This window comes from Lynx rufus, unplaced genomic scaffold (assembly GCF_022079265.1).
Source record: "Lynx rufus isolate CCGP_SWC_20201006 ecotype Redwood Valley unplaced genomic scaffold, mLynRuf1.p SCAF_15, whole genome shotgun sequence".
Lineage (NCBI taxonomy): Eukaryota > Metazoa > Chordata > Mammalia > Carnivora > Felidae > Lynx > Lynx rufus.
Window position 1 is genome coordinate 42,906,754 of NW_025814829.1, and position 18,847 is coordinate 42,925,600.

At 40.0% G+C, this 18,847-nt stretch overlaps 1 protein-coding gene across 2 annotated transcripts in view; it reads left to right on the plus strand.

Moving 5' to 3' along the window:
- Positions 1-556: 556 nt before the first annotated feature.
- Positions 557-18,847, plus strand: part of ABL2 (ABL proto-oncogene 2, non-receptor tyrosine kinase) — a 108,037-nt gene continuing 89,746 nt past the window's right edge. For both annotated transcript variants that reach the window (XM_047076931.1, XM_047076933.1), the window contains exon 1: positions 557-915. In XM_047076931.1, the coding sequence (XP_046932887.1) occupies positions 759-915 (157 nt within the window). In that variant the 5' untranslated portion in view covers positions 557-758. The remainder of the gene's footprint in view (positions 916-18,847) is intronic.

Below are 18,847 nucleotides of genomic sequence, written 5' to 3' on the forward strand. Positions count from 1 at the left end.
TTTTGTATAATCTTAGACTCTAGGCCTGCTGCGGACAATGGTGTTGAAAGGGAATCTCCTGGGCGTTTTAGGGAGCCTCACCTGGATGGCAAGCAGCAAAAACCTCGTGCGTTTCTGTCCCAACTGTGCCTGCGAAAGAGCCATGCACCTGGGGCGCTCACCGCAACTGATTGATTTGACAGGTGGAGGTGGGACAGGGATGGCTTTAGACCGTCCATCCTCCAAAGGAGGTAGCATGTAGAGCCGAACGTGGGAGGGATCGCTAAGGCGGATTCAGACCTGGAAGGCCCAGGTGGCGCGGAGGCCCACCAAAAGACCCGAAGGAGCTGTGGGCGTGCCAACGAGGTGGGCTCTGGGGGGACCCACCCCGTGAGGAGGCGGGGGCGGGGCGGGTGGGGCGGGGCCGCCGGGAAGCCCTCCCTCCGAGTAGCGGAGGTGACTGGTCGGGCTGGGGGCGGGAGACGCTCTGTCCCACGCTCGCCCAGTGCTCGGTGGTTTAAAGATGGCGGCGGCGGCGACGGCGGCGTTGGGGGCGCGGAGCCGCGGGAGGAGGAGGGAGGAGAATCTGTGAGTCGCCCAGAGGCAGCGCAGCGGCTGCTGTGAGGAGTCCGCGTGCGGAGCCGCCGGCGGCCCGACCGCTCGGGGCCGGGGCCTGGTCTGGGAAGGAGAGGCCGGAGCAGCGCCGGGAGCCTGAGGCCGGAGCCGAGGAGGAATGTGACCTGGGGTCGGCGGGGGCGCGGGAGTACGCGAGCGCAGGGATGGGGCAGCAGGTGGGCCGCGTCGGGGAGGCTCCGGGGCTTCAGCAGCCGCAGCCTCGCGGGATCCGGGGCAGCAGTGCAGCCAGGCCCTCCGGCCGCAGGCGGGACCTGGCGGGGCGCACCACAGAGGCCGGCTTCAATATCTTCACCCAGCATGGTGAGTGTCCGGGAGCCGGCGTGAGGGCGTGGGGGAGGCTGGGGGTGGGGTTGGGGCGGGGTGGGAGGCAGACAGGCAGCTCTAGGGGGTCGAGGGGTGGCGGGGTGCCTGAGACTGGGGGCGGAATCCGCTGCCATCTGGGCCAGTCACGGGAGGCGAGTCACACCCCTCCCCCCCCTCCCGTCTCCAGCCTGGCTGGCAGCTCCTGGGGGCGGAGAAGGAAAGAGAAGTGGTCTTAGGGACCGTGGATGGACTGTGCTGTATCTTGGGACACTGTGTGGCTCGGTGAAGACGGTGGATAGTATCCCCAGGGGAGGGAAGGATGCTGGGAGGTGTGGGCTCGATCCAGTAGGTGTTAGTGTAAATCGGTCATTAGCGAAGGGAACGGGTTGTGCCTCACGGGATTTGGAAATAGGAACTGAATCTCAGGAGATAGTGGCGTATAAAGTGTATATGTACGTATAAGTCAGACTAGGAGCAGTGTCAGAATAGTGAGCTGTGACCTGAAATACTATTCCGCGGCAAAGATAAGGGTAGTGTCTCAGTACTTTTGACGTCCCCACCCTCCCCACCCCCGCCCCAAACTGCACATGAAGGGCTTTGCTGGACCGTCCTATGTTCTGCTTTTTTTTTGAGTAGGATACACTTCTGAGAAGCTGGTAGGGGTTAGAGGTTGGTGGTCATGGTTAGGACTTTGGATGTGAACAAGAGTTTTCTTCCTTGTTCATATGCACATGTGTAACATGTATCCTGCGCTAGTCTGGAACCTATTGCTTTGGCCTCATTATCCAGGTATTTTTAGAATGGTTGTCTCCCAACCCTTTTGCTCATACCCTCTTATCAGTAAAAGAGCATATACTCCAGGAACTTATGTATCTGTTAATTATATATGTACTTGTTCTGCTGTACCGATATGTTATGTAACTTGTAAATGCCCACAGAAATAGAATTTAAGAAAGGATGAGATGAAAAAACAAGTATAATGAGAATTCTGATATTTTTCTACCCTGCAGCCCACTGGATCCATTTGCACTTCCTCTGAGCTACACCCACACCACTTTTGAGACCACTTTTCTAGAGGAAGGAAGAGTGGCGAAGGGGGAAAAACAATTGAGCTTCATGGGTTATCATGAGATATCACAAGACCTTAGGCTGAAGAGATAGATGTCACATGGATAGATGTGACAAGGACTGCATAGTTGAGGTTGGATGAGAGGTTGGAATTTCACTAAGGAGGCATATAGAAAATAATAAAGGATAAAAGATACAGGGTGTCTAAACTGAACAATATAGGGAGGAGAAGGAAGGAAAGGAAGTATGACTGTTATTAATGGAGTTTTGGAGGAAATAATGATTGTATGCATAGCATTATGCAAAGAAAAGAGATGAACCTGGGGAGCTGTGGCTGCTAGCTGAGTTGTATCACAGAGCTCTGGGTTTGGACTTTGTGAGCATGCTGAGTTGTTTCTCAGTGGAGGAGATATAAATTATTTTGGGCCATTCAAGTGTTACATGTCTACTATTAAAGATGTGAGTCAGCTTCTCTTCCAGGTATATGAACATTTTTATGAAAGTGCTATATGTGAGTTAGTTTTTATTGAAATCACTTTCTAAAACACAGGAGGAAAGAATGGATGAATAGTTTTCAAGGAAGATCATTCAAGTAGCCTCACTTTGTGGGAAGTGTTAGTAGGCATTAAACTTGGCCCAGTAGGGCAGCAGTGATTCTCTTCCTCTAGCATCTTACTGAGGACAGAAACTTTTCAGAGATGGAGGAATGTCATGAAGAATGGAATGGGAAGAGATTTTGAAGGATGGGTAGGACTTGGATCTATGGATCAAGAAAAAAAGGACAGGCTGGGCAGGAGAAAAGACTTGAGCATGAACAATGGGAATTAACATAATTTGCTGATGGGATAGTGAGGAGACACCTGTTTGGAGTGAAGCAAGTCCTCCAGGAGTAAATCATAGAGCAAAAATGGCAAGAATCAAATTCTGGCCCTGGCTCCACCTGGCTGTGTGATTTAGTCACTTATCATCTTTGGGGTTCTCTATCTGCAAGATGTTGGATTGGATGATTGCTAAGGTACCTTCTGACTCTAAGATTTTATGATTCTAATTGAAGCAGTGGGAAGAAAGCTTTGAATATATTTGATTGGGCCTGGGTAATGGAAAATGTGGCAGAGGAGTTAATATCAGTTTGCCTGATTGGCTAATTCATAGAATATATCATCAAGCCCAAGTGTGAAATGCTGAACAGTTGGCCTTAAGTGGAGGCAATGGAAATGGGGGGGGAGGGTGAGGGTGGGTAAGTTTGAGGGATATTTCATTCATTGAATAAACAAAAATTTTTTTGAGTACCTATTATGTAACTGGGCTCTGGGGATCTTGCTGTGAGCATAACAAGAGTCTCTGCCCTTGTAAAACTTAGAGGACTTCATGATTCAATATGGAGGATGAACAAGAGATCACTTTGGAATATTTATAGAGGGCATTAACTCTGGGGCCATTCTGCCTGGATTTGAAACCTGGCTCAGATGCTTATTATATGTGTGACCCCTGGGCAAGTTATTTAACGTTTTTGTGCCTTGGATTCTCCTTTTGTAAAATGAGGATAAGAGCACCTAATAATAATAGTATGTAGATTAAATTAGTTAATATATGTAGTGCATGATAAGAGCTAAATTTGTGTCAGCTGCTGCCATTACTACTATTATAAAAATAGGGGTGAGTCGAAGACTGTAAGGTTTTGAAATTGGCTGAGATGATGATTATTGACAAGTTTGGAAGTGAGAAGCTAATTGAAAGGATGGGAATAGGGTAAGTTTGTTGCCAAAGTCTAGTATGAAAAGAATGTCATTAGCAAATAATACAGGAAACAAAGGTGAAGTGAGTACTGTTTCTAGACAGATCAGTGTTTATAAACTTTTCTGTAGATCAGAGTTTCTCAGCCTTGGCACTGTCGACATTTTGGGGTGGATGGTTCTTTGTTGTAGGGGGCTGTCATGTGCTTTGTAAGACATTTGGCAGCACACTGGCCTCTACTCACTAGATGCCAGTAGCAACCCTGGCCTCCAGTTGGGACAACCAGAAAGGTTTACAGACATTACTAAATGGCCCCTGGGGCAGGGGGTAAAATTGCTCCTAGTTAAGAACTGCTTAGAAATACATGACACATTCTGAATTGAATGAATGAATGAATCAGATTCAAAAGCTCCTCAATCTATCATTTGACATTTACACAAAAAATTTGGATCCTGGAACGAGTATACAAATAGTTTCACGAGATATTAGCATATCATTTCATATATGGAGTTGAAGTCTGGCAGGCTATTGAGTTTACATGTAGGTTTAAAGGTAGAGCAAATGTTGTTTTGTAGTTAATCAGTAAAAATGTACAGACGTTATAGAAATGGCTTAATCGGAGTCCATGATTTTTCTTCTGTAGGAAGAAATATTTTCTCGTTTAAAATGAGAATGGTATTTTTATTGTTTTTTCTTTTTTTATTGTTAATGTATGGGTAAGTTGTTATAACTTGTCAAAAGTGATTTTTATGGGGCGCCTGGGTGGCGCAGTCGGTTGGGCGTCCGACTTCAGCCAGGTCATGATCTCGCGGTCCGTGAGTTCGAGCCCCGCGTCGGGCTCTGTGCTGACGGCTCAGAGCCTGGAGCCTGTTTCCGATTCTGTGTCTCCCTCTCTCTCTCTGCCCCTCCCCCGTTCATGCTCTGTCTCTCTCTGTCCCAAAAATAAATAAACGTTGAAAAAAAAAAATTAAAAAAAAAGTTATTTTTATGAAAATAATTTAGAAGGAATAAAAATGATAGGGCTGTTTTTGGTGTGAAAGGGGTGAGTGATCTATGACTTTCCTGAACTCTGCTATTGGACCTTTTTGGTGAGCTGATGTTTTGTGACTAGCGATATGGGGTTGGATACTTGTCCTTTTTTTTTTTTTTTTTTTGGTATATTCTCCATTTATTTTTTAAATTTACATCCAAGTTAGCATATAGTGCAACGATGATTTCAGGAGTAGATTCCTTAATGCCCCTTACCCATTTAGCCCACAACCCCTCCAGTAATCCTCTTTGTTCTCCATATTTAAGAGTCTCTTATGTTTTGTCCCCCTCCCTGTTTTTATATTATTTTTGTTTCCCTTCCCTTATGTTCATCTGTTTTGTCTCCTAAAGTCCTCATATGAGTGAAGTCATATTTGTCTTTCTCTGACTAATTTCGCTTAGCATAATTCCACCCATGTAGTTGAAAATGGCAAGATCTCGTTTTTGATTGCCGAGTAATACTCCATTGTATATATATACCACATCTTCTTTATCCATTCATCTGTTGATGGACATTTGGGCTCTTTCCACATTTCGGCTATTGTTGATAGTGCTGCTATAAACATTGGGTGCATGTGTCCCTTCGAAACAGCATCCCTATACCCTTGGATAAATACCTAGTAGTGCAATTGCTGGGTCATAGGGTAGTTCTGTTTTTAATTTTTTGAGGAACCTCCATACTGTTTTCCAGAGTGGCCGCACCAGCTCGCATTCCCACCAACAGTGCAAAAGAGATCCTCTTTCTCTGCATCCTCACCAATATCTGTTGTTGCCTGAGTTGTTAGTGTTAGCCATTCTGACAGGGATGAGGTGGTAGCTCACTGTGGTTTTGATTTGTATTTCCCTGATGATGAGTGATGTGGAGCAATTTTTCATACGTCGGTTGGCCATCTGGATGTCTTCTTTGAAGAAGTGTCTATTCATGTCTTTTGCCCATTTCTTCGCTGGATTATTTGTTTTTTGGATGTTGAGTTTGAAAAGTTCTTTATAGATTTTGGTTACTAACTCTTTATCTGATAGGTTGTTTGCAAATATCTTCTCCCATTCTGTCGGTTGCCTTGTAGTGTTGCTACAAGGCAACACTTGTTTCCTTTGCTGTGCAGAAGCTTTTTATTTTGATGAGGTCCTAATAGTTCATTTTTGCTTTGGTTTCCCTTGCCTCCGGAGACATGTTGAGTAAGAAGTTGCCGCGGCCAAGGTCAAAGGTTTTTGCCTGCTTTTCTCCTTGAGGATTTTGATGGCTTCCTATCTTATTACATTTAGGTCTTTCATCCATTTTGAGTTTATTTTTGTGTATGGTGTAAGAAAGTGGTCCAGGTTCATTTTTCTGCATGTCGCTGTCCAGTTTTCCCAGCACCACTTGCTGAAGAGCCTGTCTTTTCTCCATTGGATATTCTTTCTTTCCTGCTTTGTCATAGATTAGTTGGCCGTATGTTTGTGGGTCCATTTCTGGGTTCTCTATTCTGTTCCATTGATCTGAGTGTCTGTTTTTGTGCCACTTATTGTCTTTTTAATATCTGACAGACCTTGCAATAGTTGAGGATTTCACTTCAGCTTTACTTTTCTCATTTGCTGAAAATACTATTAAAAATTAACCTTAAGCCGGGCACGGTGGCGTGCGCCTGTAGTCCCAGCTACTCGGGAGGCTGAGGCAGGAGGATCGCTTGAGCCCAGGAGTTCTGGGCTGTAGTGTGCTATGCCGATCGGGTGTCCGCACTAAGTTCGGCATCAATATGGTGACCTCCCAGGAGCGGGGGACCACCAGGTTGCCTAAGGAGGGGTGAACCGGCCCAGGTCGGAAACGGAGCATGTCAAAAATTAACCTTAAATTGTGACATTTTGAATAATAAAAATTTTCCCTTAAACTCATCAGTTTAAGTGAGCTGATTTGCTTATTTATTTTGGATCTGTACTTCATGTTTTAATGTTTGCAGAATGAAAGATTAGGCACCCCAGGTTGAAAGTGATACTGTAGAAAGAATAGGAGGGCTGTTAAAAGGGAATTTTAATTATAGTGGCCTAGTCACTGATTGCTTGTGTATGTGTGTGGTGGGGGGGGGGGTCTATACTCTTCCTGGGGCTCAAAGTCATGACCCTCAGATTAAGAGTTGCATGCTCCAGGTGCCTGGGTGGCTCAGTTGGTTAAGCAAGCATCTGACTCTTGATTTTGGCTCTGGTCATGGTCTCATGGTTCCTGAGTTTGAGCCTAGCCTTGGGCTCTGCACTTTGGGATTCTTTTTCTGCCTCACCCTGACTTGCCCTCTCTCTCTCAAAATAAATAAACATTTTGAAAAAAGAGTTGCATGCTCTTCTGACTGAGCCAGCCAGGTGCCCACTGTTGTGGCCACTGATTCTTAAGGGAACTAAACTTTTCAAAAGAAATAAACTGTTACATTTTTGTTAATCTCCAAATCTGCAGAAGTTACAGATGCATAACTGTGACTCTTCTAGCATAATGACAAAATAAGTTGTGGTACAGATTGTCTTCTCACAGCCCAATTGACAGTAAGGTGCCAGGTAAATTATGAAGTCTGAAGTTCCTTATTTTATTTATTTATTTTTTAAGTTTATTTTTGAAAGAAAAAGGATACAAGCAGGGCTGGTAGAGAGAGACAGAGACAGAACCTGAAGCAGGCTCCAGGCTCTGAGTTGTCAGTACAGATCCCGACCTGGGGCTCAAACTCACAAACTGCGGGATCATGACCTGAGCTGAAGTCAGACGCCTAACCGAGTGAGCCACCAGGCTCCCCAGTCTGAAGTTCCTTCTTAAACGTCTTCAGCATGCTTAAGAAGAAGGCAAAAGCCAAACAACAGAAAAACCAGCGTCTTGCCCCCTCTAACCTCCTTTCAGTGTTTTGTTTTTTTTTTTCCTCATGTTCATTCTTTAATCGGGAATGATAATTATATTTGCATAGTTTTAGAGTTTATGAAGACATTTTATGTCCTTTATCTCATTTGAACTTCACAGCTACTCTGAAATAGGTGGGAGCAGGTATTGATCTTCCCATTTTACAGATGATGAAGAGTTAAAAGAATTAAATGACTTCCTAAGGTCAAGTAGCAGTGAAGTTATGGGATTGAAACTCAAGCTTTTGCCTCCAAATCTTTGTTCTAGTGTAGAGATTTAGAGAACATGTGTTTTAGAATTAGAATTGGATTAGTTTTATGTCTGACATTAGTAAAGTGTTTACAGCTCCCAACCTATAAAATTATATACCTAAGTACTCAATAAGTAGCAGTGGGGTTATTTACCTGGAGATGGTTGTAGAGATTATATGAGTTGTGTGTGAAAATGTTTGTTTTGTAACCCATGTAAAACACTGCTCTTGTCTTTTTTTTTTTTTTTTTTTTGCTCTTGTCATCTTGAGGGTATGCTAAAGTATAGAATTCTTACCATTTATATCTTAAGTCTCTGTGTTCTCTCTGTAAGTTCCTTCCCCCCCCCAATGTTTTTTGATTATTAAAGAACTTTCAGAAAGCATCAAAAAGGGAAATTTTGGGGACCTGCAGTCACATTAGGCCTTCCTTTTTCTGAAAATAAATGTTATCCTCCTCCCCTCCACACCGCCCCCCCCCATTTGAATGTAGTTCACACACAACTTTGAATTCGTTTCAGGTGTACAACATGGTGATTCAACAATTTTAAACATTATGCTCTGCTCCCCACAAGTGTAGCTACCATCTGTCACCATGCAATACTATTGTGATACCAGTGAATATATTCCCTATGCTGTGTTTTTTATTCCTGTGACTTATTCACTGCAAACTGAAGTCTGGCTCTCCCACTGTCCTTCACTCATTTTGCTCATCCCTCCTCCTACTTCCCTCTGTTCTGGCAATATCAGTTCTCTGTTTATAGGTGTGATTCTACTTTTTGTTCATTTTTTGTTTTTTAGATTCCACATGTAAGTGAAATCATATGGTATTTGTTTGACTTCTTTCACTTAGCATAATACCTGCTAGGTCTGTCCTTGTTGCTGCAAATGACAAGATCTCTTTTTTTTTATGGCCGAATAATATTGTTGTTTGTGTATGTGTGTGTAATGTATATATGTGTACATCTGTATACACACCCCCACATATTTATCCATTAATTTATTGATGGACACTTATATTGCTTCTATTTCTTGGCTATTGTAAATAATGCTGCAATAAACATAGGGATGCATATATATTTTTGAATTAGTGTTTTAAATGTTACCCTCTTAGAATGATTTGTCTTAGAGGCTGGTTCTCAGAGGACCCACAATCCATGGTTCTTTTTCACTCACTCTTTTCATAGGGTTGACGTTTTTTCTTCAGAGAAATTGAACCAGAAACACAGGCCAATGCAAATGTAACGTTTAGGTAGACATCTCCTAAGCTGGCACAGTTGTTTGCTGGTTAATATTTAATGACTTATCATAATGCAGCCTCCTTCATCTGATATCCTTTGAGACTTTTTTGTGCCTCTCTGTATTATTTTTACCTCTGGTTATAAAGTTTCTTATTAAAAGCATGTTTTAGTAGGACTTTTATGTTGATTTTGTGAGTCATATGGGCTTTTTGTCATATACAGAAATTTCAAAATACTTAAGAATGTTAACCTCATTAATATTAATAGGTTTCTTCTGGAATAGGTAAATTTGGAGTTTCACTGTAGATTCTTCACCAAATTATATAGAACAGATGTTCACAAACTTTAGTTTGCAGAGTTTGTTAAAACACAGGTTGCTGGGTCCCATCCCCACTGGTTCTGATTCAGGTCTGAGGTGGGGTTTAAGAATTTGCATTTCTGACAAATTTCCAGTTGTTGCTGACGCTGCTGGTTGAGGGCCACACTTTAAGAACTGTGAGAACACTTTGGGTAATGTGAGATTAAGAAGAGTAATGGATCAGCGTTATTCAAAGATTGTCAGTTGAGTCAGAAAACATAATGTATTGACTCTGTTTTACTTAAAACTGGTTCAAAAGACCATTTGTTCCAAGTCGAGTGTCCACATGCAGGTGTCCACTGTCTTTTACCATCTTTTGGTGGCAGGAAGAGAAGTCTTTTTGCTTTGGCCTTAACTTTTTTTAATCTCTGAGAGTTCATAGTTTAGAGGTCTGTTAAGAGATGCACTTTTGAAAGAACCTAGTGTGTGAGGGAAAAGAGAGGTAGGGCTAGGGTTTTGCTGACAGGTTTAGGGCAGGCCTCAGTTACTGGAAGAAGTGGTGAAGAAATAGTTGCCATCTATTGAGTGATTTGTGCCAGGCATGTTCTAGGCACTTAATATCTGTTTTTTCATTTAAACCCATAAAACCCTACTTGCCCAATTGAAAAATATTAGAGACCAAAGAAATTGTGTGTGTGTGCGCACGCGCATACAGAGATTTTTAGGCTTTTAAATCTCTCTTGAGACCAGTGATGCGGTTTTCAGAATGGTAGGCAAGAGTTTGATCTGTATACTCTGTGGCTGTGGATTGAGACTTGGATATTGTCTAACAAAGGGAGCAGTAGGCACTCATGCTATTTGGAATCTCATGGCAATGTTGAACTACTGTCCTAACTTCTAGACTTAGTGTTATTAATATTTCATCCTTAAAATTTATATTTTATATAATTTAACATATAAGTATATTAATAAATACATGTCTTATATATTTGTATAATTTTATACTTTCACCCTCTGATAGATTACAGCTCTCTTCTCTTGGCTTTTTAGAAGTGAAGAAGATTTAACAGGTATCAGTGATAGCCTATTAAAGGATGAATGCATTAAGCCCTGTTTCTCTATGAATGTGGAAAAGAGTATAAAATATTAGTCACATATACTCTCTGATATTTATAGTGGATTTAATTAAACCATACTGGTAGAAGTTCTTTAAAAAAACTACCAACTGCCAATATTGTATACCAATTGCATAAATATTTGTGTAGATGACTGTTAGGTTCTAAGATACTAGGTTGTAAGAATTAATTCTTCTGCCACATAGTAGATATCCTTGAGTAATTGTGGAATAATTTTTCTTATTCTACATTCTTTTATATATTTTTATAACAGTCATTGTCAATGAAAAACATTTCAAATGACAGTATGTCTAATTAGTAATAATTTTATTGATAAAACTATGTAGGTAACTATTTTTTTCTCTGTATCCAGATATACCCCTAGATATATAGAATATCCATATGTAAGAGCTAATATGCTAGGGTGTTTGAGTGTAAACAAATAATTTTAGGGGTGTATTATCTTACAAAATGTTAATGTTAAAAATGAAGTACTCCAGTGTTGTGGTATTGGAATATATATAGCCACTTAAAGTCATATATTTAAAAATTTTTTTTAATGTTTATTATTTGTTTTTGAGAGAGATACAGAGTGTGAGCAGGGAAGGGGCAGAGAGAGAGAGAGAGAGAGAGGGACACACAGAATCCGAAGCAACTCCAGACTCCGAGTTTGTTAGCGCAGAGCCCAATGCAGGGCTTGAAGTTACGTACTGTGAGATCATGACCTGAGCCAAAGTCGGATGCTCAACAGACTGAGCCACCTAGGCACCCCTAAAGTCATATATTTCGTTTATAGTTGGAATATGCAATTTATAAGGAGACTTTTTTTTTCCTTTGTAGGTAATATGGCAGAATTAAGAAAAAATTTTAATCCTCCAGAGTACTTTCTGTTTCTTTACTCAATTATTCTATGGTAATTGCCTATGTTAATGACTCAATTGTTAGGTATTATTTAGAACTGCTGCCCAAAAGAATGATGTTGCTTAAATAGATGTTGATGAACATCCTAATGAAAAAAAACTATGAAACTAGTTTTGTGTGTCTGCATGTACGGAAGTGTGATATTTTGCACAATAACTCTTGGCTACTAATCGCTGCCTTTTGGGATTGGGTGCATGATTTCAGTATATAAATTTATGGTTATAACACTAATTAGAACAGTTTCTCCATATTGTTTGTGCTCGAACTTCCACTCAAATTCATAGGTTGATACACATTAAATATAATACTATGCCAAGTTTAATATTGGTTGCTAAAAACCTAGGAACCTATATTAAGCTCTCCCCCGCCCGTTTGCTTCATGTTGTGAATGTGCTGAGTCTCTGGTGGTGGGACTGCTGGCTTCTCCACAGTGAACTCTGCCAGTATTGGTTTTTGATCCAGCAGAACACAAAGCTCAGCAGGCCCAGGCGATTTATATTTCCTGGTTTGCTTTCCAAGGAGAGGGAGGGTTTAGAAACCTTTCACTTGATGTGGTCAAGGTCAAAGAAAATGATCTGTGGCTTAATATATTATGCAGTATGTACACATACAATTTGTTAACATGTTCCTCTCTCTACGCTAATTCCAGCAAATTAAAATAACAGTATTGAGCCAGGACTAAAGATTGCTACTTAGCATTTTGTGGTTCTAGATAATTACTGAGACAACATTTTCCTAAAACTAGCAGTACTAACAGGCACAGTTAGTATCACCCATCTGTTTCTTAAAGGAAAGAAAGGATACATGAAGGCTTTTGTATGTGTATAACAAAACACACAAGCTTTCTTTTATTAATTTTGAAATTTGTATTTTTTAATTGTATAAAAATTTATGAAGAGATATCTCAATGTAAAAAAAAAAAGTACAGAAGCATATAGACAAGACGTGAAAGTCCCCTTTGATATTCCTGCCCATGATCCTATATTCCCTTGTTGGAGGTAACTAATGTTTATGGTTTGATGTGTATTTTCCCAGAACTTTCTATATATTTACATATATATGAATATATGTATTAATAGTTCCCTTGTTATTATAAATAACATTGTACTATGTGAATTTTTTTCGCCCAAATTTGTTTTTTGTACTTAGTGTATCTGGAAGACCCTTCTATACCAAATGTATAGATTTCTCATTCTTTTCTGTTTTTTTAAATGCTTTTTAAAATTTTTTTAAGTTTATTTATTTATTTATTTATTTAGAGACAGAGAGAGAGAGAGAGAGAGTGAGCAGAGGAGGGGCAGACAGAGAAGAGGGATAGAGAGTCCCAAGCAGACTCTGTGTTTGCTGTCGGTGCAGAACCCGATGGTGAGGCTCGAACTCCCAAACTGTGAGATCGTGGCCTGAGCTGAAATCAAGAGTCGGGCACTTAATCGACTGAACCACCTAGGCACCCCTTTCTCATTCTTTTCAACAGCTCTATTGTGTTTCATGCTTCAGATATATCTATTAAGCATTTCATTTGGATATTAACCATTTTTTTTTATTGAGGAATATTTGTTTACAAGATTATCAAAGATTTCCTTTTTTCTTTTGGTATTTTTTCCCTTTCTATTACCAAATTGAACCTATGTGAAATATTCATTCATTCACTGATGGTTGGAACCAATTTAATTTTCCACTGTGGAGCCCAAGGTGAGGCTTGTTCTCATGACCCTGGGATTATGACCTGAGCCAAAATCAAGAGTCGGATGCTCAACTGACTTAGCCACTCAGGCGCCCCAGTAATTTTTCCTTTAATTCTCTTCTAGGTAGGCAGTTATAATTTTTACATTAGTATCTTTCTACCAACATTTTTATTCTCTTAAAAAAATTTTTTTAAGCTTATTTAAAAATTTTTTTAAGTTTATTTATTTATTTTGAGAGAGAGACAGCGTGAGCAGGTGAAGGGTAGAGGTGGGGGGGAGGGAGAGAGAGAGAGAGCGAGTGAGAGAGGGAAAGAAAGAGAAAGAATCCCAAGCAGCCTCTGCACCGTCAGCACAGAGCCGGAAGCAGGGCTCAATCTCCCAAAACCGTGAAATCATGACCTCAGCCAAAACCGAGGGTCGGACACTTAACCAACTGAGCCACCTGGGCGCCCCGTAAAGTTTTTTTAATTTTGATGGGGGGGTACAGAGAGAGGGAGAGACAGAATCCCAAGCAGGCCTTGTGCTGTCAAAGCAGAGCCCAACGTGGGGCTCAAACTCCCTAACCACGAGATCATGACCCAAGCTGAAATCAGGAGTTGGATGCTTAACCATCCCAGCCACGCATGTGCTCCCTGCCCATTTTTTAATAGAATTTTTTGTACTATTGGTTTGTATAAAATTCTTCTTAAAGCTAAAGAACTTGATAGGTCTTTAAGAAGTCTGTCTTAAAGGATTATTTCTGAATTTTTTCATAATGTACCACTTATATCTTTGGATTTTGGTTTTCTTGCTAGTTTAGGAAGTTTTGACTATTTTCCTGGCTTTCACATTATTTGTCTTCTCTATTTCCTCTGATGTCCTTATATTTACGTATTAGCATTCATTGATCTTTTTTCTATACCTCACCATTTTTATTATAAAATGTCACTGAATTTCTGATTTATTTACTAATTTATTTCAGATTTAATAGTGTTGAACTATTACATTACTGTAGTTGAATCTTTTACATTAACAGTTTTCTGTGAGTGATATGTATGAGTAGGACTCTTGGTTAAAAGTAATTAGAGACTCCAGATTATGTAATCTATAGAAAATATTTATGGGGATAGTGGAGGCTCAAGGACAGGAATGCAGCTAGGCTGGCCTAGACAAAAGACAGGGAAGGTTGCTAGAAACTCAGGAAATATTTTTTGTCTTTTGTTTTGGCTGTTTGCTCACGTGATTCTTCTCTCTTAGACATTCAACTCATATCATACTTCCCATTTTTTTTTTAATTTTCTTTTTTTTGAACGTTTATTTATTTTTGGGACAGAGAGAGACAGAGCATGAACGGGGGAGGGGCAGAGAGAGAGGGAGACACAGAATCGGAAACAGGCTCCAGGCTCTGAGCCATCAGCCCAGAGCCTGACGCGGGGCTCGAACTCACAGACCGCGAGATCGTGACCTGGCTGAAGTCAGACGCTTAACCGACTGCGCCACCCAGGTGCCCCATACTTCCCATTTTTTAATGTCTTTTCTGATCAAGAGAATGGTTTATAGTAAACTTTCATTTCTTAGTTCCAAATTCTCAGGACAGTCATTGTGATTGATGCTCAGATCACCTATAACAGGGTTTCTCAGGCTCCATAATATTGACATTTTAGGCTGGATGTTTTTTTTGTTGTGGGGCTGGTATGTGCCTTGTAGGATGTTTAGGGGCATTTCTTGCTCCTACTAACTAAATGGTGACAACCAAAAAACTAACTAGTTGTGACAACCAAAAAATGTCTGTAGATAGTGCCAGTTTCTTCTTGGGGGTAGAATTACCCCTGGTTGAGAACCAGTGACCTAGAATGTGTTTGGCTGTTCAGGGCATACCATTGTGTGAGAAGGACTTTTTAGGAGAGGCATTGTGAGCTAGATAGGTACTCAAGACTCCTGATAAATATTTTTATGGTTTTTTTGGTAGTAATTTTAAATTAAGTGCTATTTTCCATTATTGTTAGGCATTCCTGTTAAAAATATTTTTAAAGTATTTGGCATGAACATGTTTCTTGTTAAAATCTTCAATTGGGGGACACCTGGGTGGCTCAGTTGGTTAAGTGTCTCTCTGACTTTTGGCTTCGGCTCAGGTCACGATCCTGTGAGTTTGTGAGTTCGAGCCTTGAGGCAGTCTCTGTGCTGACAATGCAGAGCCTGTTTGGGATTCTCTCTCTCCCCCTCTCTTTCTGCCCCTACCCCGCTCATGATCTCTCTCTCGCTTTCTTTCCCTCTCTCTCTCACAAAATAATAAAAAAGTAAACCTTCAACTGGAGTTGTAGAACTTGCCATTTTTGGCCATTTCTCTGAATCTCAATTTCTCAGTCTCCTGCTGATACGTTTTTCTTTTCCGTGAGAGTGTGTGTATATGTATGAGGGTGTTGGTTGTTACAAGATAAAATTTATGATTTTGGTAGCCAGACAGACATAGGTATGAAAATTTAGAACTGGGAGAGACCTGGGCACCTGGGTGGCTCAGTAGGTTGAGCATCTGGCTTCGGCTCAGGTCATGATGTCATGGTCCGTGAGTTCGGGCCCCGCGTCGGGCTCTGTGCTGACAGCTCAGAGCCTGGAGCCTGCTTCGGATTCTGTGTCTCCCTCTCTCTCTGCCCCTCCCCCACTCAAGCTCTGTCTCTCTCTCTCTCTCTCTCTCTGTCAAAAATAAATAAACTTTAAAAAAAAAATTTAAAACTGGGAGAGACCTTAGAAATCCTGTGTTCTAATACACTTGGTTTACAGGTGGGTAAACTATGCTTCGAGAGATGAAACAAGTTGATTGTGGACACATAGCTTAGCAGTAGAGCACAGAAAGATTCAGGTCTAACTTATTTTTCTAGGTTTAATTTCTAGTTATCTTTTGGCACTTAGTTTTTGCTTTTGGTATTATTACTTATATAATATTTAGCATTTGTATGCCAAACTCTGCTGTAAGTATCTCATTTAATCTTAATCCAGTAAATCATGAAAACGGGTCTCAAAATAAGGCATGTCTAACCCGAAAAGTTATGCTCTTAACCGTTTTGCCTTAATACTAGCATAGTAGCATTGGGAGAGAATCAGGTGCTTGTGTGCCAGACACTGTATTCTGTCTCACTTAATCCTCAAACAACCCTGAGAAAAAAATAAATAATCCAATTAAAAATGGGCAGAAGACATGAACAGACATTTCTCCAAAGACATCCAGATGGCCAACAGACACGTGAAAAGATGCTCAACATCACTCATCAGGGAGATAAAAATCAAGACCACAATTAGATATCACCTCACACTGTCAGAGTGGCTAAAATCAAAAACACAAGAAACAAGTGAAGATGTGGAGAAAAAAAAATTCTCATGCACTAATTGTGGGAATACAAACTGGTGCAGCTACTGTGGAAAACTGCATGGAAGTTCCTCAGAAAGGTAAAACTAGAACTACCCAATGATCCAGTAATTGCATTACCAGGTATTTACCCAAAGAATACAAAAGCACTAATTCAAAGGAATATACACCCCTATGCTTATTGAAGCATTATTTACAATAGCCAAATTGTGGAAGCAGCCCAAGTGTCCATCAATAGATGAATGGATAAAAAAAGGTGTGGGTTGTGTTTGCACACACACACAGAATGGAATATTATTCAGCCATAAAAAAGAAACGAAGTCTTGCCATTTGCAACCACAGAGATGGAGCTAGAGAGTATTATGCTAAGTGAAATAAGTCAGTCAGACAAAGACAAATAGCATATGATGTCACACATAAGTGGACTTTAAGATTAACAAATGAACAGAGGGGGAAAAAAAAAGACAAATCAAGAAACAGACTCTTAACTATAGAGAACAAACTGATGGTTACCAGAGGGGCATTGGTAGGGGGGATGGTGAATTGAGTGATCGGGATTAAAGAGTACACTTATCATGATGGGCCCTGAGTAATGTGTAGAGCTGTGGAATCACTATATTGTACGTCTGAAAGTAATATAACTAACACTGTATGTTAGCTGGAATTATGTATACTGGAATTGAAAAACAATAAAAAATAAGTATGCAATGCATGGAAAAAAAATCCTGAGAGCTATACATACTTAATAGTTTCAGCTATGATGAAGATGATATTTAGTTGAGTTAGAGACGTTAAGTCTCCTTTAAGACCACAGAGCTAGTAGGAAGCAGAGCTTGGGTTAAGTTTTATGGTTTTCCCAATTCTCTGTTGCACCTAGCAGGAGATATCCTATACTCATGCTCCACTGTCTTCCTAAAGCCCTCATGATAATGTAATAAAAAGAAAAAGAAAATATAATAAGTATAATTCACTTTAATAAATATTAATAAATATTATTTTGCTCATTTTGTAACTAACCTTTATGTACTGTTTTTATTTCTCAGGTATTTTTTGGAATTGAATTTGAAAGAAATAATAACAAGAAAGCTAGATAATTACTATTAGCAGGAAAATATTTCTTTAAAAAGTTTATATTTAAGAAGGGTACCTGGCTGGCTCAGTTGGAAGAGCATGTGACTCTTGGTCTCAGAGTTATGAGTTTGAGCCCCATGTTGGGTGTAGAGATTACTTAAAATAAATACGTTAAAGTTATATGAGATACTGATCTACCAAGAATGAGATTGTGTTTGCTCTCTCATCTTGATGTAAACAGTTTTTTTATACTTGGAATTCTTGAAGCATTTGGGTTTTCTAGTTGAGTGTTTTCAATTTTAAACATCTGTCAGAGCTGCAACCATTTATAAGTATGCAGTTAAGAGCATAGGATTCTGGTGTTAAACTATGTGGGTTTAGAGCCTAGATTAAATTTGTGATTTTAGTATCTTGACATAGGTATGAAAAATTTAGAACTGTAAGAGACCTTAGAAATTAAGTATTTCTGGGCAAGTTACTTCTTTTCTGTGTGTTTCTTCATCTGTGAGATAGTCATGCTAACGGTACATACCTTAAAGAGTTGTGAAAATTAATTATTACATGTAAAATTCCCAGAGAGTGTATAGTGGATGATAAAAGTGTTCAAAAAGTGATTGATAAGTAACAAAGCGATAGAAAAAAGTGATAGAAAAGCAACTTAAAAAAAAATAGAGAACATTTTTATTGGTTAATATATTTAAGTTTTGAAAGTTCTAAATATATTTAGTATTTAAATATATTTATGCTTGTTGTGTGCCTAGCTTCAATTACCAGATTTCATTGCTTCTGGGTATATAGATAAGCATAATGTGTAGTTTTATTCTGTTTTGATACAATTATTACTTACCTTCTGACTGGACTTTTTTTTTTCTGATTGGATATTTCTAGCACTTAGGTAAATCATAATCTTTTCTCTTTCACAAAGGCACTTGGAAATGAAACTAAAGTACTTTCCTGTTGATCTACTATGTAGATAGAAAAGCTAGCTGAAGGTGCTGTAAGAAAAAAAGAAATGGCGAACCGATGGAGCTAACTCCATAAGGTGGTGGAAAGGAGCGTTGTATGTGTGTATGCTGGTGATCATGACACTCCATAGATAGGAATCATCGTACAGCTGGGCCTTAGGGAAACTGGAGCTGGTAAGCAGTTAGAAATTAAGACTGCATGCTCCGTCTTTCTCTTTCAGAGGCTGCAAGGTTTTGGCATCTTTTTTTGCTGTGTACATCTGTTCGGTTTTCCTTTCTTCCAGCTGGCTTTCTCAGTTTTAGCTTGTATATGGAACATAATGGCTGTTCAGCTCCTCTTTATCATGAAAAGTCAGTATATTCTTTT